Below are 21,491 nucleotides of genomic sequence, written 5' to 3' on the forward strand. Positions count from 1 at the left end.
CATAACACCTTTTGGTTCAACGCCTATGGACAGTTGTAATCTTAAAGTTATACACAAAGACACAGAGACATTTACTCACGCACACATGCACATGATTGCAATGTAAAAAAAAATCCAAGAAGAGCTTTAATTTAGAAAGGAAGCAATGGAATTTAAAAAAATTAAACACCAATGTGATTTTAGCTTCCTCATCTATGAGAGCTTCAGATAAATTTGTAGTCAGTCCTATTCTGTTTATTAAAGGTAAATAGTGAGGGGATTCTTCAAAAATATGTTTAATTGTGAGAATGGACTGACGATATTGGTATGTTGGAGATATTAGGTGTGAGTGCACCATGACAGTATGGACTATTCTCAAGCGGGTTAGAGCAACATTAGAACAGTTTAACAAAAAATAAAGAAGGCGTGTGCATATGAAGCGAATGAGGAAGAGATCGAACTTCTAGGTTGTCTCCGATTTTTCAGTATCTAAACTGCTGTCATTACATCTCCATTTTTCTCCTTTCGTTAATTATAAAATTCTTTCATTGTTTATATTTATACATTTTTATTATTTTTAACAATGCTAAATGGTTAATTTTTCAAATAAAAAGTACTTTAGAGGAAGAATTTTTGAAAATTCGGCATTAAGCCATGTTAAACTGTTTCAATCAGGATAAAATCTAGCTGATATAATTATCATTCAGTTTTATATTGATAATTTAATAAAAATCTTTAGAGCTTATTTGAGAAAACCGAAAAAAATGTGTAAAATCTATTACATAAAGTAGCACTTTATAGTACATTTTATCGGAAAGGTCAATATAACACCTCTGGTATATGCTAGCCACAAATACGTAATTTCAGCTTCCTAAGACTTAGTTATTTGGAATCAGGGAAACTCAAAATTTGCATTTCCGTCGAAAACTCGAATTCGAAATTTCGCACAATCGCAATCACCCCCCTTACTAAATATTCCATATATACGTAAGTAAAAGTTAAAATGATTTGAGTGCTGATTTACTCTGATTACTTGATTCTGAAGATTCCAAAATTATAGTGACATTTAATAGGAATAAAATAACATATTTTGCATTATAATCTAAATATTATATTCGTCATTTCTACGTCATTTCGTATTTATTGAAATTTCTTTTCACCTATACATTAAAAAAACCAAATACTCTATTAATTTAAACCAATATTTAATTTTTTATTCTTTATTCTTCTCCATCAAAAGCAGTTTTTTTTTCTTTTAAGTTATTCATTCTATCCCTTTGTCACGATTCTCTTTTCAAAAATCTCTCCTTTTTTCTTGACCCTTTTGTCCTATGGCCATTCGTCGAGCAGTTTCTGCCAAACATGAATATCCTTTGAGCATGCTTTTAAAAGGCTTTTATGAAAGAGAATGAACGACATAATTTTAGTGATGTTGGTTCATGTGAAAATTCCTGTTGATATTTAGTTTAATATTCGGACTGTTTCCTCTTTATTCCTTATTTTATGACTCATCGATGCTTTTATCGGTCGATTTTAACGACAAATTATTTTTTTTTTTTTAAATTTAGAACTATTTCAAAATGAAAGTCACCTTATGAGCTACCGGTTCTAGAACCTCCATCAAAATATTAGGGTGGGTACCCGTGGTAAGCTTCTGATCGTCACATAATCTAACCGTGCTTTGTTATACTAAAAACCCGTTCCATGAATATGTTGCCACATTGTTCAATTAAACATTGAAAATAAATTATTTGATGTATGAAGTATCCATTATTGGATGTCTATATAATTTCAATTAAGTAAAAAAAATCGATTTTTCAATTCCTGAAAATCTACTAAAATCCACGTGGGCCATCCATACAAATAGTTTTAATTTGCTTTCCTAAGAATAGGTTTATTCTTAAAAGATAACAAAATCACCTGGCTTAGGAGGCACGTATTTATTTTTCTCTAAAATAACTCACTGGCATTGATATAAACAAACAACTTAGTTACTTGTTAGTATGTTGAGGTGAAGAAAACTTCCATTTATAAGATTATCACTATTCTATATTTATTATACCACTTTTCGGGTGTGCCCCATATTCACTTATCTTTTATACCTAATATCCTGACGACAATCCACAGCAATGTTTCAAAATAATTTCACAACGTATTTTAAATTAACTGCACGCACTTTCATTACTTAGGTTGACAGAACTGATTACTTTCTGTTAGTTTCGCATTATAAACCAAACAATGCGAAACTCAGATAAGGGCCCGGAGATTTGCATTGTCTGGGGGTCTCTACACGGCTTAATTCAGCCCAGCGTATGACATTTTGGGATTTCATTAATGTTAGAGCATGTATAAATCAAAAGAAATAGATCGATATATATCGTATTGATAGTTTTCAAATATATTGCAATAATAGTTAATATTTCAATAAGTCGAATTCTGATATTTTTAATTTTTGAACTAAATGATGGAACATCGAAAGAAAAATATTAAAGTTTCAAAATGGCTGTATATTTTCTAAATGAAATAAAAATTCGGTTTTCAGATGTTTGTATAGTTTTAAATTTTCTTAATCATATCTTTGTCTTGATTCTAAAATTCCAATAGATAGCTCTTCATAGAATAAGTAATTGTAAGTAATAACATTGACAATAAAATATTCATATAACTGTATCATAAACCAAATATCGACATCATAATATCAATATTTTTACAACACTTGTATTATCACCTAAACATATTTCATTTCTTTTTTTTTTAATTGGTTTTCGATAATGAAATTTTAATATCAAAATTATGATATATAGGGAAAACATTGTCGGAAAACTATCAATATTTTTATAATACCTACGTTCATATTACATATCGAACTGGTCTAAACAGTTTTTAATTTTTGTTTTAATATTCGTTTTCGATAACCAAATTTTGATATCAATATTACGATGAATTATAAAAAAAATACTGGAAAGCCATAAATATTTCCACAAAACTTATATTCATATTATATCTCTCCTATCCTATCCTAAATATGTTTTTTAAAATATTGGTTTTTACTGGCCAAATTTTATTATCAATATTATGATATATCGGGGAAAACTATCGGATAAAAATATCGACATTTTTCCAATATCCTTAAAATTCACTTTTAATAATGGACGTTCAAGGCAGCAAATGTTGATAAGAGAGTCGTGTGAGTCCGAATCTGAGTTATGGTCGTCCAAGATGCACCCAAGTTTTTTGAGTCAGACAGTTGGCGCCAGCCATTGCCGAGTCAGCTAGCGAATAATTCTTTGTGCTTGAATAAGCAGGACTGGCCTCAATAAACCTGCGCGCAGACTTGCACTGGCAGTCTGGCTCAGATATTTACGGGATGATTCGTCCATTCTGGTTTCCACTGACAACCTGCCACTCATACCATCCATTTTCCTGTGTGGTATAAAAATTAAAGTTATCTCCAGTACTAATGATTCACTAGAAAAAATTATCTGAAAAGGACTCACAACAATGCTCCAGGCATACGTAATGTTGGCGGAAACCAAATTGACACACTATCATTCTCTTTTATTTTCACTAGATTTTGGTCCTACTTGAAACAATTTATTCAACAGAATGAACTAAGAAGAAACCAATGATCTTATTATCTCATTCTCTCAATTAAACGAATGATATTTTTCTTTTTACAACTTCGTTTTATTTTTATGTATATCCCATTCTCTTATTTATCAACACCTTTAATCAGGGAACAACCAAAATACTGAAGTGAAACATTGTAACATTGACTAAAGGATGGGGGGAATATTCTAAAGGCCCCCCTTCTCTCAAAGTTGAGAAGATAAGACGCCAGCCGAGCGACAGGCTAATTATCTGGAGACAGTAAGCCGCAGCTACAGGGCTCCTTAATATCCTCTGCATTCCTAGTATGACGCTCTTAATTAATATTTGAATATTCGATGATTTCGCATGTCTAACCTTCGAAATTGATCCGATCTAAGACAAAGCAATCGCATATTCTAAAAAAAATCTATGGGCTAACCCGTTGTTTCAGTAATATGGTGATAGAACAGTAAACCGCAAGTTAATAAATAGGTCCAGAAGTATAGTTTTAAATGTACTTTATTTGCAAGAGTGCTTGACACAAACTACCATGGGAAACTCTGTGCAAACTGACTACTAGATTCTTTAATGTTATCAAAACAACTATGAACAAGTTATATTTTAGAGTCATCATTACTTTATCTATGGGTATGAGTATAAAATATTTTGTACTTTACTTTTTCTTTTCAAGGACAAAAAACTCTTACTACTTCTTGTCTGTTTTAGTTTATCTTCTAGACAACCCCTTAAAAATCATTAAATTAAAAGAAGCAACATTATGCTGACATTAATAACGAAATAAATATTAAAAAATGACCAGAATATGGCTCAAAATAGATATTAACAAGTAATGATGAAATTAAGGCTAAGCCCTTTCAATTAATTAAATGAACACAGTCCAATATGCAGAGGAGGGGAGAGGGAGAGAGGAAAGGAGAGGGAGTGAGAGAGAGGGAGAGAGAAAGAGATTTTATCTGTAATTAAATTAAATTTATTAAACATCTCCGTTCATTTAATCTCCAACAAAGTAAGAAATTTTGATGACAGAGGTGAAGGAAACATCAACAATACTTCATCATTATCAGCTTGAACAATCTTGAGTTGAGACTCTGAAACAGGTTCATTCTCCTCTTGAAAGTCTTCCTCCAAGACCTACAAGCTCAGTGCCCTTGCAATCAGCTGTTTCTTTGCCAAGGTGGTTGAGGCTGTATTTATTATACTATTAAATAAACTTTAGTAGCATTCCAAGTTTATGCTTGAACTTAACAATAATGATAAAGTCAACAGTCAAAGATGTAACACAGGGCAACTAGGTGACCAAGTCAAAAAAATCCTACAGCTTATATCCAAAAATTAGGTTTACTTTTCTAAAAAGTATTCGAACACCTATTTAAAAAGAAGATAAATGCTTCAATATTTTTGAATCACATAAAATTATGAAGATCAAGAAATGGTAAACTAAATCTTCAAAAACTTACTACCCAAAAATAAAAAAACTAGATGAACTATCCAGTTAGTGTGTGAAATTACCATAGTTACGTATTTATAAAAAAATGTTTATAAGCTAATGCATGACTTATTGGTAAAGAGACATTGTTTCCTAATTACATGTTGCATAAGAATAAATGACATTATTTATTTATTTATTGTTAAATGTCATTAAAACCTAATTAATCAAGTATGTAATAAAAAATGTGATCATACAGTAGTAATTTATTAATATAGCTGCATTAGATTATTACTATTCAGAACATAAAGCCAATAAAACAAAAAATACTGAAGATAAGAGTTCATATTAATATTCTATTCCGAGATCCACCTTAATAGTGTGAAAGTAAAAAGATGTTCCTCAAATAAGACATGGGATTTATTATTGCATAATTCACATTACAGTGAATAAAAATATAATCAAACCGATTTTAATTATTTTAAATTATTTATTACAAAACACACAGTAGACTCAAATATGTGTACAAATCTTTAGGTTAAGAATAATTAAATTTTAAATTTAATCAACCATGGTAATTTTTAATCTTCCTGTTTCAGATTTATGGTTGTGCTTGTGTGCCTCATATTCAGTGTCCTCTCTACCATCGAAGCATATTCAAATTTTGCGAACAAAACTCTCTTTTGGATGGTAAGTTATCATGACTTTTTTTTCTTATTTGACAATTGAAACTTTCTTTATTCACTATGTGTATACATATGGCATACTTTTATTATGTTCTTGAAATAATTATTGAGGCATTTGGTGGTCAAATAGAGTTTCAAAATGGCATGGAATCTTGATGATCAAGTGATTTAAGATGTTTGTGAAACTTGATCAACCACATAAGTTTTAAAACTGCCTTATCTGAAGATTTGGTTCATAAGAATGTGACCAAAATTGAATCTAATACGATTGAGTTTGCTAAAAAAAAAAATAACAGGCAGAACACCAACCAAGAGAAGAAAATACACAACTATTAAAGTTCAAAATCAATTTTTTTTTTTGTGGAGCCCAGAAAGGTTTACATTTCAGAGCTCCAGGAGAAGTGTATTGAGCCCAATGGATGGCAAAAGCAATTTACTCTATGAAGCCACCAGAGGAAGGTTCATTGAAGAGGCCAAGTTCCACATCACAAAATTGTGCCATTAATGGTAAAGTAAAAGTAAGATAAGGACAAAGAACAAAAATTTTTATTCAAGGGCGTTATCAAATTATAAAATAATAAGATTCTTAAGTGGATGTGATTAGTGGGATTCCATGAGTAATAAGAAACAAAAGATCAAGCCTATGACTTATCCTAAATTGAGGCTGAAAGTATCATCAGGTTTTTGAAACTAACAAATTTTTCACATTATTGTGTATCTATTTAACCTATATTTATTTAGTTAATTTTTCCCATTGCTGTAATAGACTACTTTCTAAAATCAACAAATCACATGTACTCATGGCATGGTTATTTGGTTTGGGTAGCCCACTCATCTACTCCAATTATTGCAGAAAAGGTAATATCATGACATATAAAACATATTAAAAGTAAATCATCAGTTTCTATGCTTATTTTGATTTAATTTAATACAAATTCTAAATTTGACACTTTATTTATAACAACAATTGTGCAAATGATAAAACAATAAGATGAGTAAACAATTAACAGAGCATAAACAAAGAAATAGCAAGTTGCCTATAAAAACTATAAAACATTATTCAACAATAAATCAAACCCTGGTTATAAATATCTAGGTACAGTTTTTAGTAATCATTACAAGCATATTATCTTCAGGCACTATGCAAAAGATAGCAATTGCAATTTTTACATTGGAAATTATTCAACCAATACAAGTTCAGTTTTTAAATTAAATTACTTCTTGCAAATCTTGAGCTGCACTATAGTTTTTGTCTTTTGTAGAAATATCATACATCTTGGATAATATAAGAATACTTGAAAGTCTCTCACATTCGCTCATAATTTTATAAATGTCCATAACTTTACCACCTTCGACAGATTCATTGATATCTGTGAAATCCATTGCTCTTATTTTAAATCCAATTAATAGTAATTAAAAACAAAAACAAAATTCAATACAATTGTTTACCTTCAAGAACTAAAAGCGTGGTAAATATTGTTTTAGCACACGTCCCATAAGGATATTTGTTCAAAAATGAAACAAAAAGTTGTTTCACTCCAAGTTCATAAATATCTTTCTTGAATCCCTTAATGCTCCTAGCCATTTTCATAATAATACTACAAATAAACTGAAAAACCTAAAGAAAAAATGTTATTCTGGTTTATTTTATATTATTTAATTGGTATTACATACAGTAAGAAAGCAAATCAAAATTAATTTATAATTAAAAAACTATATAAAACTGTTGACACTTATTTAGAGCTACTTGCGCAAGCATAAATCATAAATTTATATCATGACATTTGAAACTCCAAAGCCGCAAAGATTATTTTAAGATGGGTTAAGAATGTAACAGTCCTTTCAAACTAAAAATTCTTAAATATAATTTAAGAATTAATCACATATCCCAATTATATAGTTGGGTCTATTCAGTTACTTTTATTGATTACTATCAAGCACTTCTTTGATTTAAATTAAAAACAAACTTATCATTAATAGGTTAAACTTCAAACATTCCTGAACCTAGAGACTCCAAATGTGATGAGTTAGCCATAATCCTCAAATGGCAAACATTTTCAATTCCTCAAAATCATGAAACTATTGTCAAAAGACTATATTATACATACAATCGTATAATATTATACCATACTATACAACCATGAATCCTCAACCTCATATAGTCTCAATGTTTACTAAATCCCATGCCGAGTGTATACATATAATGTTATGTTCATGTATATCATGTTAATGGACAAAGTGATTAAATGCTATCATTTTCAACACAATTTAATCATTCTTACTATTAAATAGATGATATATGAATTTGTTTGTATTTATTTATATTTTGTTCAAATAATGTTATGATACTAGTGGGTTGCCAATTCTTTCTTCTTTGATGATTTTGGCAAAAATAAAAATGAGCATATATGAATTATAGCATAAAAATGTTATTCTAAGAAAAGCCATAAGCAAAATGTTTTTATCCTCCAAAATTTTGTTTTAAGGACGAGTAGGTTGATATGGAATCTTAGGTATGATATAGTTCAACAAACTAAAAATTCCAAATTACTGGCTATTTTACGAGCATAATACCCGATTTATTCCCAATGTAAAAAATTCAAGCAGATTTCTTGACCTTCCAAGTATTCAAGACAACTGCTTCTAAATGAAAATCATTTTTGGGAAAGTCACAAATTTCACAGAAATGTAAAAATAGTGAGAGCCTTTGTATCCTAAGATATATTATAGAATAGTGAGAGCCTTTGTATTCTAAGATATATTATAGAACAGTGAGAGCCTTTGTATCCTAAGATATATTATAGAATAGTGAGAGCCTTTGTATCCTAAGATATATTGTAGAATAGTGAAAGCCTTTGTATTCTAAGATATATTATAGAATAGTGAGAGCCTTTGTATCCTAAGATATATTATAGAATAGTGAGAGCCTTTGTATTCTAAGATATATTATAGAATAGTGAGAGCTTTTGTATCCTAAGATGTAGAATAGTGAAAGCCTTTGTATTCTAAGATATATTATAGAATAGTGAGAGCCTTTGTATCCTAAGATATATAATAGAATAGTCTCGGAGTTTAATTGTCATTGTTTAAAATTAGTAAATTTAACCCTGACATTGTAACATTGCTACATAAATATAATTTATTTTATCAATTATCTGCAAATCAATTTTGTAAGTCTGTTTTTACATATTCAATACAAAATCAAAAGAGCTTTAATACTTAAACTTACCCAGTTGCCTTCCTTTGTTAAAGTGCTGCCTAAAATCTAAAAGCAAAGTTTAAATATAACAGTTTTTCAATACAACATATAATATAATACAGAACTCCAAGTTAATTAAAATGATACTTACTTGCTCCCCATTACATTGTAAATATTTAATGAGTTTTCCTGTAATGATCATTTTATTTTGAGAAAAGTATGGATCGTCAACAAAATTTTCTAATATACTTAAAATCCTTAAATCATAGTATATCGTCTGAAGAATAGTAATTTTATTCTTGTAACTGTCAGATAGGGAGCTGAATTAAAATAATAAATATAATTAATAACCAATTGTTGTTATGGCATGATATTATAAGGTAGTAATTGAAAATTACTTCATGGAAAATAGAATTGGTATTTTGTATAACTTTAATACAACAGATTTTCAATTAATACCTCCATATTTATTAGCATCAGAGAAAAGTTCTTGAATATTTCATCAAATACGAGTGAAAATTCAGACCTACAATTATTTATTTAACTTGGAAGAGCCTGTTGCATGAGATTTTTTATCACATCTTGAAATATTTTGCAGACCACTTAAAATCAAGAAGTGGATAATTTGATTTCCCCCCTAGTAGGGAATAAGGAGTAGGTGAAAACTTATGCACATCCACATTCAAGATTATCACTTTGATGACACCATAGAATGCCTTTAAACAAGTACTGTAAGAATTTCTATCAATAGTTTCTAATGGAACACCATCTGAATTGGTCGTGAATTTGTTCTCAAAGACCAATTAGTCCTTGTGCAATTATGTGCACTATATCTGACTGATTCTGTTTTCATTTATTTATTTATTGAATATTACATTGGACTGTTGACATATTGTAATATGCTTTTGTTCATAAAATAAGATATAAACACGTACATAAATATACCCATAAATGAACAATATTTCCAGCCTTGCCTTTCTTCAATTTCTTATTCTTTTCTTTTCATTCTTTTTGTGGTCTTATCTATGCATTATTCTAGAGACATATTATCTCTAAAATCATTCAGTAGAATACCTGTACAATTCTCTCTGAGTTCAAGAATTTCTTCCAGATGTATCTAGAATGAAGTATTCCTTTTTTATTGTTTTAATGGTACACATTTTTTTTCCTGAGTAATGAGGTATTCACAGCTTCAGCAAAGATTTGTCATTTTAACATTTATTATAAATAAATAATTATGTAAAATGAATAGCTCTACCTATTGTTTGCAGGAGTATTTTTTTTATCTTTACATTTTAATTTAATATAACATTTTTTTTTTAATTTAATTTGTTTTTTAATTATTCCCTTATCCTTTTGAAACATTACAATAATTGTATTTAATATTAAAAAGTTGGAATGTGGTTGTACAAGTAAATACATCAGGTGTAAGAGAAAATCTCATGCACAAGTTCTCATGCATCAGCTTTTCTAAAGAGATCTTTTGGCTCAATTTAATTCTTCTTTTCATTTCTAAGAAATCTGTTCCATGAGAATTTCATTAACAAAATAATTTAAAATGAAAATGAAGTTTAAGTTTTTTTCTTTTTGTTGGAATCCCTTTTGGCCACTTACTTAATAATTAATCTATTTCAAAATCTTCTAAAATCCTAAATCTAAATACAGTACAATACTTCAAAAATAAGTACCAACATACGAGATTATTTTTTTTTCCTTTTTTTGGATGATTAGAAATGTAAAAAAATGTAACACTAAGCAGTATCGATGAACTGTCAACCTCAAGAAGTATAGGATTGAAAAGGAAATCAATATCAGAAGGAAAGTGATAGAAGAACAGAAAAAGATTACTGGTGTTTTAAGAGATGAGAAACAGAGGCATGCCAACGCCTCATGTGAACAAGAAAACAAAAGGCACTCACACTCACTAGCAAGTCTTAGCCAGAGGCAGTCTTCCTTTCTTCACCTCTATATTCTGCAAATAAATCATGCATGAGTATGTGAAACTTCTGAAGAGCCCTCTGGTAGCCAAGGAGAGGGTAGATGAAAGGCCATGGAGGACAAGAAACAGGAAGCATGAAAGCATGGACTGAGTACACATCTTTCTGCGTAACTAACACCATCATCATCATTAAACCCCTATCAAAGTAGATATAAACATCTCTAACAATAAATGTTCTATTTCGCCCACCTTTTATACCTGTAATAACAATAGATTTAGTGTTTTACCATTCTCTCTGCTTCAACCAACCTCTATAAATAAATTCTCTTTCCGTTACCTTATGCCTTATTTCATTCAATTAATTTCATACAGTCCACTACAAATTCAACTAGTGATTCAAAAGTAAAAGAGTGCCTGGCATTGAGTTGAAGACGCACTTCATACAACTTGATTATATTGTTCAGAGAGTAAAATAAACAGGACATTTGCTGGGAACATTAGAGAACTCTATCCCTTTTCTGCCAATAAATAGCCCATTATTAGTGGTGATACAAATGGATCTTCTATAACTATCTGTAACAAGCAGCATAGGCAAGCAATAATTTATAACTAGAATAAATTTCTAGACTCTCTGTATGCCTCAGTGACTATGAATTGTAGTAGCATTAAGAGAGAATAATGAAGTGCAAAAGAAGGGTTGGATTTATAATGTATCAGTTTTTATTTATTTATTTATTTTCTGTTCAACTGTTAAAAGTGAAGATACTTTAAAAATTAGGATGGTGACATATAATCATTTATTATTATAGAACTGAGCAGCATTAAATTTATAATGCATTAGTAGACCAAATGGAAGTTTTGAGCTAGATCCTTGCTACTTGTTAAAAATAATAAGAATGTCAAACGATGGTTGTTACTTGTACTGTGGTTGCTAGTCAGTCAATGAATCAAAATAAAGCAAGTAAGACATCCTAAGAACACATAAATGTTAAGTAGTCGAAATTTTGTACCTAGTAAAACAAGATGTATAAATAAAAAATGTTATATTAGCCCAGATAAGCATATCGACGGTGAGCTACCAATACATCCCATTTAAAAATTCGTCCAATTCTATATTTTCCTTCAAGCCATATGTGCAGTTTATATCTCAATAGGAAAAATAAAAAATAAAAATGGAAGATCTGTGGAATAGATCGGAAGACTGCAGTTTAATAATATTCATTAAGGGTTTTGCCTCACAATGAACCACAAAATGAAACATAATATATTTAGAAAAAAATATTCGAAATATATTATGTCTACAATTCCTTCGGGAATACAATCTTGAAAATTCGTAGTTCATGATGGAAACCTAGATGGAGGTAAATGGAATTAGACACATTATAATTAATCATATAATGAAAACCAGTAAGAAACACTCAATTATTAAAAAAATAAATAAATAAGTAAAAATGTTATGCTGGATGTCAACAAAAATTTTTGGTTTGTCTTTGTAAAATTACTAAGTTTGCAGATAAGAGGTATTATCAACTCACTGTTGTATGATCAATTACCTACTTCAAACAAAACTGGATTCCATTTAGGTCAACAAAAAGCGATTTGTAAGGACTGAATTTTGACATCATTGCATTCACTGTGCATGTTAATATCAAGAGATACACACAATTGTTAGGATTCCTAACAAATTCAACCTTTACATGCCTAAGAAAGGATAATGCCTAAAACAAAGAAAGCATTAACATTTTTTAAATACACACTATAAAATAATTGATAAATTACATGGGAAATTATGAATCTCTCCTATCCCTCATAACAAAATAATCTTTTAGAAAAATTAACTTTTTTTTAATGCATCAATGCATTAATGCAAGAGACAGTTTCTTGCCTCAATTTCATCTCACCTCCTATGCAACGGGCCTTATATCTCATAACTGAATTATCAACTTCAGACAAAATCAACTAACTTATCATGAAAGAAATTATGCAACTCTCCTACTTCTACTAAAACACTTTTAATGTGAGATTTTTTTTTAAACACCCATTGTGTTAACAATAATATTCACAATAAAAGTTTCGATGACATTGGTACCTTCCATTGGGACTTAAGGTATCTTATTTTAGTATTCTATTTCAACAACTTGATGTAGATGAGCAGTTGAAATTTTTATTAATGAAATTTTCAAAAATTTGCTTAGGAAAGATTTAGACAGATAAATCAGTAGTCGTTTAGTTATTATTATTTATTTTTTTAAATAGACACACTGTTTCTTTGTTTTAGTACTTAGTTTTTGAAATGAAATCTGTCTAACACAGTTAATGATTACTACAAATTAATAAAAACAACAACGGTTATGTAAAACCTCTAGATTTATAGGAATTTATTTTGAAGATAATTGATCTAGACTGACCTCAACTTTAAAATTAAAAATTATTTATTTATATCCAGAACTGTCAAGAAGTAAAGTAGCTTTATAATTTATAAATAATATAATTTATAATTTAAATATGATAATAACATTTTTTAATGTTACCTGTTTAAAATACTGTTGGCCAAAAGATGACATGGTGTTTACTTTATTGTTTATGCAGAATTTCACAGCATACTTCGAAACATAAGAAAGGGCCAATGATAACATGCAATTTTCATCAATTTCTTCCTAAAGAAAAATTGAAAAACTTTTTTTTTTAATTGAAATGACAACTGTACAAAACATGGAACTGGTAAACAAATGCATATTTTTTATTAACATTTACAAGAGAAAGTATATTAGAGCTCAAGCAAGATGTAATTTCAGACAAGTTATAAAAAATAAAATAAAAATCCATTAAGTTTCATTATTAATTTTATTCTCTAGGCTCTAAAATCCTCTATACTGCCAAAAATTAAAGAAAGAACTAAAAAAAACTATTCAAGTAGTTGTAAGATTTTGTGAAAAAAGAAATCAATTAAATGGTTCATATTAAAATTGATTTGATTGATTGAGAATTGATCATGTTGAGAATTGAAAATACAGGAAAGAAATACAAAGATAAAGAAAGATAAAAAATTGCCAGTCAAGAATATAATAATTGCTTTAATCTGGTTGAGTAATTTAAATGCGTAAACGTATATTGAGAAGTATTGCATATGGGTAAGAGAGGAAATGAACTGCCCGATATAGCACCAAAAATGGTACTCTCTTCCAGCCATGAAAGGATGTATTTACACGTTCAGAACTCGCAAGTCCACAGAAATAGAGTGAATCAATGAGAATAGCAAAACATAAAGAGTAAAGTAAAATTTCCTACCCTCTTAGCTGCAGCAGATATTAGGCATTTAAGACTGACTCACCTCTGTCTAATCACTAACATGTACCCCTTAAATATATAATTTAACAGTTATATCAACCATGTAACCCCCACTAGGCCGATCTGGCATAAAATAAAAAAAATACCTCTTAGTCTTAGCAATGATTCTTGAATATCTTAACAATAGTTCACATCTTCCAACAATGTCCAATTCTACAATAGTAAATTTAATAAAATGGGGAAACTTCAATAGCCTTGGGGAACAATAATGATGAGCTAATAAATATCTTTTCTAATTAATATAAACTTATTGAAACAGATGTGATCATATAATAATAAATTATATTATTCATCAGATTAATGAAAATAAAATAATTTTTACTTTCACTGACCTGCATATGGAATATGTAATAAGGGGAAGTATTGCAATTGTGCAAAATTTCAAATTCCAGTTTTCTACGGAAATACACGTTTTGAGGTCACCTGAGTCCAAACAACCAAGTCTTGCAAAATAGTCTCTAAGTGTGTATTTATGTGTGAACAGCATGATTCAAAAAAGAAAAGTCATAGGAAACTGAAATTACACATTTAAGGCAGGTATAGGCCTTGGACATGACAGAAACGTTTTCACTAAAATCAACTGATCGGAAATGACATATCGATTTTCTCAAAAACAGCTGAAACAATTTTGATTAACTTCATTGAATCAATGAGTAATTAAGTTGTCTTTAATAACAGATAGGTCATTTCCTCATTGAAATAATCTGACAGGGCTTAAATGGCAAATTTTTAAAAATTCCTCCTTTAAAGTACTTCTTGTCTTGATTATTTGAAAAAAAAATAACCAGTTATTATTGTTAGCAACAATAAATAATAGACTGATACACAATATCAAAATTTATATTATATTATGTTATAATTTTATGAATAACTAAAGGGGGAAAACAAAAAAAAAGGGAATCAAACAGAGAAAGCCGAGACCACCCGATCTCTCCCAAATGCATTTCAGCTCTATTACCTTTTGGCAAACTACAGTATTCTTGGCAAGAACAAAATTTATATTCCTTTTTCCCACCTTAAAAAACCTTTAAATATGGATTTTTATAGCAACATTCCCTAGTCTTCAGATTTTTTTTTGGGGGGGGGGAGGTGGGGAATTACATAAATAGTGATAAAACTTGAACATAAGCCCACCGATCTACACAAAACCTGGGGACGTAAGTAGATTTGTGTGATGCGCACACCGCACCAGATGTTTTTTATTTGGTTGTAACAAATAGTATAACTTTATAGATCGGACACTAATGTTTTGCACCTTAAATATCATAACAACTAACCAAGATGATGGAGGAAATGTCTTTCTGCCAAGATGAAATTAACAAATAAATATAGTTATCAGAAAATGGAAAATTAAAACAATAAGGAAGGAAAAAAAGATTTCCTAGAGCTGAAGTTCTATAAGCTCATTAAAAAGCTGGCAATACATAGAAAGAGATTTTACATTGAAATTAGGAATTAAAAGGTTGGAAATAAAGTAAAAACTATTGAATTTCTAAGGAAAATTGGTGGAAATTGATCAGTTGTGACATGTTAAATCTTATATTTAATAGGTACTAACAAAAGTAATTGTGCAGGGTCTCATAGATGATTCAGCTTTTAATGTAATACTTCTTAGCAGGAAGAAAACCACTAAAACACTGGCTGTCGTAAGTTTAAGACAGTGGTGCTTATGGATCATAGGTGGGCCACAAGAGCCTTGGCAACACATATTTTTATGAGACGATTGTTCTATCAATTATCTTTCCTGATTTTTATGTACTTTTGCCTGTTAAAACCTTTCAGCTGATAAATAAAAATCAGGAAAGATAATGACAGAACAATGTCAATTATCTTTCCTGATTTTTATTTATCAGCTGAAAGGTTTTAACAGGCAAAAGCACATAAAAGTAACTCAAAATGCACTTTAAGCAACCTAATTTTCAAAATACTTTCCGAAGGGGACTCTGCTATGCTACAAGATGAAAGTGGGAGTGGGCCACAAAAAAAAAATAGGAATCCTTAATTTTGGACTACTTCCCTTTTAAAAATTAATGATTCAATCATTTCTGATTTCAAGAATTCTTCTGAGATATCTTAGTAATTATAATTATAGTATATAATTAATTATTAATTTTTTTTATGTGTTATGAAATATCCAACTTAAGTAACAACTATTTACCTGTTTTCTTTCAAAGAGGTATTTCAAACAGTTGTTATAAATTCTAAGCACTTCAGTAAAATATCTTGACTTAGCCAGTACTTGGTATTTTAATTCTGGTAATTTTTCTGCCAAAAATAATATTAATTTCAAATTTTCTGTTATCGCTTTTACAGGTTTTTCTGGATTCCAATTTTTCAAATGATATTTAAAGATGGTTAATGAGCGCAGGGATAGTAGCATTATCTTCACTTCATCCTAAAAACGATTTGTTCTCTCATTCTCAAATTTACAAAATAAAAGAGAAAACTAAGAAATTTAATACTAACAGAAATATTATTTTCACACATCCAATATATTCTTTTGAAGTTATCAGTCTTGGATGGGTTTCCTCTTATTGAGGAAAATAAATTGTTTAGTTCAGTTTCAACATCCATGATACAATCTTTAGATTTTAAATATATTGTTTAGTCTATCGAAAAATCAATTCGTAATTATTTAGAATTAGGAAGCTTCACTGAAACAAAATTAAACAAGACTTAAATTTAATATAAATAATTAATGTTCATTATATTTTTTTAATGTACCAAATAAATCATTTACATAAATAAACATATGTATATCATGCACACTCACTAAACTAAAACTTCCAACTAGACTGACTGCACTATACAAATTTGTAAGCAATTTTGAAAAATGAAAAAAGAAATTGTTTTCGGTTTGCTTTTAATTTCTGATAACTGCCACAAAGGACAATGGCAGGAGCTTTGCATGCCTTACAGTAACATAACTGGATTTGTTTCAGAGAATAGTGTTTCCACTTAGCTTACAGGTCGGAAGCTTTCATCTTTTGAAATTCAGGCAAGTCTGTACACATCCAAACAACTTGAATGTTCTATTCCAACCTCATGATAAATACTATCAATTATTTTAATGTGCTATGTGCTGGCTCAAGATTTAGTCGGGGTGCCAGGATAATCGCTGAAGGAAATTATCCAAAAATGAGTTAATTAATTAATTTATTGAGTCCTGCAAAACTGTTATTATAATTGGATTCTTTTCCAAAGGCTATTTGTGTATTTACCAGTTTACCAATTAAATACCTTTATATTTATAAAATATCATTACCATTAATTATATAATATAATAAGGGGTTGTATATTGGGTTATATAATAGTATATAAACTACATAAAGAATGGGCGTTGATAACCTCAGGGTTTTACGCCCTAAAGCCCCAGACAACAACAACAACTACATAAAGAGATTAAGTATTTATTTACAATTTATTACTATAATTAAAATGATTCAGATAAATGGTTGCCATAAAATATGATTATTACATTTTAAGTTATTACCTAATATGTACATATACTTGTTGATTTGGATGGTATGTGCGTGTCGAGGTATCTTACGATGTAGTCTTCACTATTGGTGTCGTGTTTTCGTAATCATGGGTGTCATCTCAGCCCGGATGTTCCATTTCTGAAGAGCTCTTCTTAGGACTTTTCCAAGTCCATGCTCTTCTCTCTCTGTCTCGTCCTCTCTCGTCTAAGTCTTCCTCTTTACTGCCCTTTTTCCTGGTATAGTTGTCCTACCCCTTTTCTCCCACTTCCCTTTTGGGGCGTTACTTTATTTTTGAATCCAATTCCTCATTGGCCATAGGTGACAGAACACTCCCTAGGTAGGCGTTCCCCCCAGGCCCGAGAGGGGGTAGGGAAGTTTGACATCTCCAGGAAGAGTCTGCACCTGCTAAATTGGCTTCTGATCCTTTGTCAAAACTTGTCGTTTGTAACACTTGTAGATCTAATAAGGGACTCATGTGGCAAACTAAACACAGATGTGTACATATCCAGGGACACAGTAAGAGGTTCCTCAAAAGGCTCCTAGCCTGGAATTTACAAAACTTAAAGTATGAGGTCAAGATGTCAAAAGGTATATTGAGATCATGATTATGTTGTTGGTGTCTTATATGAAATGCTAAGAGTATTTCAAAATGATCTGTTTATAATTTATAACCGAAACCTTTCATATGGTTTTGGTAATGTTCATAGTTATCATTTTTATTATTATGCATTTTTGAAGGTATTTCTTTAATTTTTTATACTTGTATGTTACAGGAAATATGGCTAGTCGTTTTTTTTGGAGTAGAATATTGTGTAAGGCTATGGTCAGCAGGTTGTAGATCAAAGTACATGGGCTGCTGTGGCAGGTTCAGATTTGTAAGAAAACCAATTTGCATAATAGGTAATTTTTTTCATTATTTCTTATTCAATATAGTAAAAGTTATATGTTTAAACTTGATGAGTAGGGATATATTTACCATTCTCAATGTCCAAGTAAATTTAGAATAAATATATCCTTTTTTCCCAAGATACTGTACAACTTTAATGATTTGAGAATCTGTTAATTATAAATGTAATATGAGTAAAAATATTAGGAACTTATATAAAGAAATAAAGAATATTATCATAGCAGAAACTGATTTCTGGCATTACTAATATTTTTACAATAATAATAATTTCATGTTACTGAAAGATTACCACACACTAAAAACAAATACTATTTTATGACAACCCATGAAAAGTTTTAGATTCATTAAGTTAAGTGATTGAAACATAGAAACTGCATATTAGACACTATGGTGTAGTTTTAGCATTAACTGAAATCCATATGATTAAAAAAAGATAGCAGAAACAGCCCAAAAGGGATTAGTATCTGGGAAAATTGTAGCTAGTTATAGCGACTGTTTAATCACATTGCTAAATAAGTTACACCTCTACAAAACAGAAGTGGTAGCATCAACTAGGTTTTAATCATTTTACTTATTGATTGACAAGGAAGTTATTTCTTGACCAACTGTTTTCAGATTTGATAGTTGTGGTTGCATCTATAGTAGTATTATCAGTCGGCTCAAATGGACAAGTGTTTGCCACTTCAGCTATTAGAGGAATTCGATTCCTTCAAATACTCAGGATGCTCCATGTGGACAGGCAAGGAGGTACCTGGAGGTTATTGGGTTCAGTCGTTTTCATTCACAGACAGGTATGTATCTATTGTTACCTTTATTATTGTTCATTTGAAAAGTAAAGAAGAACCATAACAGAGATTCATTTTTAAAAAATAAGTAATAAAACTATAATTCACTGCAAACGACTTGAGTTTTGAGAACTTTACCTGACTTGAAAGATATGAATATGACAATTTTCTCAACAATATAACAATCCATATGATAAAAATTTTCAGTAAAGCAACTTAAAAAAATTCTACAATGCTTATTTAATGTTTTATATAATTCATATTCTATAATATAATTGTTAAATGTGTTGGGATTATAATTTTAGACAAACTAACACAATAAATAGCATTGTAGAGAAATAAAAGAGCATTTTCTACATTTTAGTTCTTAAAAATTGTGGCTTATCACATTCTTGCCACAATCAAAACCAAAAGATTTGAACTTCCTGTGGGAAATGGTTTAGTCCCAGCTGTGTGAGACAAAATAATCCATATAATATGTACGTGTTTCCTTTTATTTAGAAAGTATCAATTTTACTTTTATTTGTGAATGAACAAGTCAAATATCTCTTCTTAAAATTGTAATTTGTGGGGAAATTCATAGGAATATAAAGCTCATATGATGACTACCACTAGAGTTTTCTGAATCTTAGAAAAACAGAGATCATAAAATTAATTTTTCTTATTTTTTTTCTGGGACCGCAGTGAACATTTTATTAAACTATGAACTTCTATTTTTACTTCCGCAGATATAAATTTATTTTGTTGTAATTTAATTAAATATTTTTTGTCTTGTTCATAAATTATTTGATCAATTATAATTTATTATATTTTTTAAATATAGGCGAGACAACGAACGAACCCCCATTTTATAAATTATACAACTGTTTATTTGTATTAGTCAGCTTTATATGTAAAATAAAATATTACATGGTGATCATAAGAAATAAAATATTACTCGGTGATCACTAAAAACTTTTTTATATAATAGAGAAATTCATATTTTTACTTATATGAATCATGATGAATATGAATAAATATTTAAAAAATAATACTTAATGCTCTTAATTGATGTCAAATTGTAAAAATTCTCTTAATAAAACAAATAATAGATTGAAATAAAAAAAATACTTCCAGCTTTCATTCTAAAAGCTCAGAAATCGTCCTTTTTTAATTCATTGTGGCACCAACTCATCAATAATCGTTGAGTTTTACAAACACATACTTTTTATATATACGCCTTTTAAAGAGTAAATTAGACACATTGTCACATAAAGTAAAGTATATAGATCAAATATATAAAATATATTTTTAAAAAGCTAATAAGTTTTGATATATTTATTTTTTAACAGGAGCTGATAACTACATTATACATTGGTTTTCTCGGACTTATATTTAGTAGTTATTTCGTATATTTGGCCGAAAAAGACGCAGTAGGGCCAGATGGAAAATCAGGAGACTTTGCAAGTTATGCTGATGCATTATGGTGGGGAGTGGTGAGTATGAAGTTAAAATAATTTCAGCAATTTGGATTGCTGCAGATATTTCTTGTTTTTATTAGTGTATTCATATTCGAATATTAACTTTCCATTACAAGACATTGGGGTTTATTCATAAACAAATTTAAAAAAAAGAACTTACGTGTAACACTGAGATGATAATGAAAACATTATTCCAGCAATTTAGTAAGTTTCAATACTCCACCCTATTTCCTTCAGGGCTGCAAATAAGTTAAATATCAAAAATACCATTACTGTATGAGATGGTCCAATTGAATGGTAAACAGTTTACTACAAATCGGGTTGTCTGCCAATTCCCTTACATGAAATGTAAGGGTTCTGAAAGATATTAAATTTTATGTAAAGAAATTGATAAAAATGCCAACTGATAATGTACTACTAAACACTCAATTGGCTCTTTTGTAAAACCGATATTTTTGACACATGACTACTAAACACTCAATTGGCTCTTTTGTAAAACCGATATTTTTGACATATGACTACTAAACACTCAATTCGCTCTTTTGTAAAACCTATATTTTTGACACATGACTACTAAACACTCAATTGGCTCTTTTGTAAAACCGATATTTTTGACACATGACTTTCTTACCACTCTCAAATGATATACGTATTTATTCATATATATA

At 29.5% G+C, this 21,491-nt stretch overlaps 2 protein-coding genes across 12 annotated transcripts in view; one reads left to right on the forward strand and one right to left on the reverse strand.

The window, feature by feature from the left end:
• The window catches only part of KCNQ (KCNQ potassium channel), a 239,627-nt gene that overhangs the window by 209,350 nt on the left and 8,786 nt on the right, over positions 1 to 21,491 (forward strand). For all 3 annotated transcript variants that reach the window (XM_067048240.1, XM_067048241.1, XM_067048242.1), the window contains exons 3-6: positions 5,617 to 5,707; positions 18,445 to 18,571; positions 19,194 to 19,369; positions 20,695 to 20,838. In XM_067048240.1, coding sequence (XP_066904341.1) covers positions 5,617 to 5,707; positions 18,445 to 18,571; positions 19,194 to 19,369; positions 20,695 to 20,838 — 538 coding nt within the window. The remainder of the gene's footprint in view (positions 1 to 5,616; positions 5,708 to 18,444; positions 18,572 to 19,193; positions 19,370 to 20,694; positions 20,839 to 21,491) is intronic.
• Positions 6,291 to 21,491, reverse strand: part of LOC106685935 (uncharacterized) — a 33,652-nt gene continuing 18,451 nt past the window's right edge. For 4 of the 9 annotated variants that reach the window (XM_067048247.1, XM_067048243.1, XM_067048245.1 and 1 more), the window contains 9 exons: positions 20,984 to 21,062; positions 16,656 to 16,843; positions 16,348 to 16,584; positions 13,373 to 13,498; positions 12,399 to 12,559; positions 9,054 to 9,222; positions 8,933 to 8,968; positions 7,153 to 7,321; positions 6,294 to 7,073 (listed from right to left, as the gene is read on the reverse strand). In XM_067048247.1, coding sequence (XP_066904348.1) covers positions 6,913 to 7,073; positions 7,153 to 7,321; positions 8,933 to 8,968; positions 9,054 to 9,222; positions 12,399 to 12,559; positions 13,373 to 13,498; positions 16,348 to 16,584; positions 16,656 to 16,763 — 1,167 coding nt within the window. In that variant the 5' untranslated portion in view covers positions 16,764 to 16,843; positions 20,984 to 21,062 and the 3' untranslated portion in view covers positions 6,294 to 6,912. Of the gene's footprint in view, positions 7,074 to 7,152; positions 7,322 to 8,932; positions 8,969 to 9,053; positions 9,223 to 12,398; positions 12,560 to 13,372; positions 13,499 to 14,521; positions 14,676 to 16,347; positions 16,585 to 16,655; positions 16,844 to 20,983; positions 21,063 to 21,491 lie in introns of those variants that run through there. The other 5 variants (XM_067048250.1, XM_067048248.1, XM_067048244.1 and 2 more) reach the window with 3 other exon arrangements.

The sequence above is a fragment of the Halyomorpha halys genome, unplaced genomic scaffold (genome assembly GCF_000696795.3).
Source record: "Halyomorpha halys isolate HHAL.00 unplaced genomic scaffold, Hhal_1.1 Scaffold759.1, whole genome shotgun sequence".
NCBI lineage: Eukaryota > Metazoa > Arthropoda > Insecta > Hemiptera > Pentatomidae > Halyomorpha > Halyomorpha halys.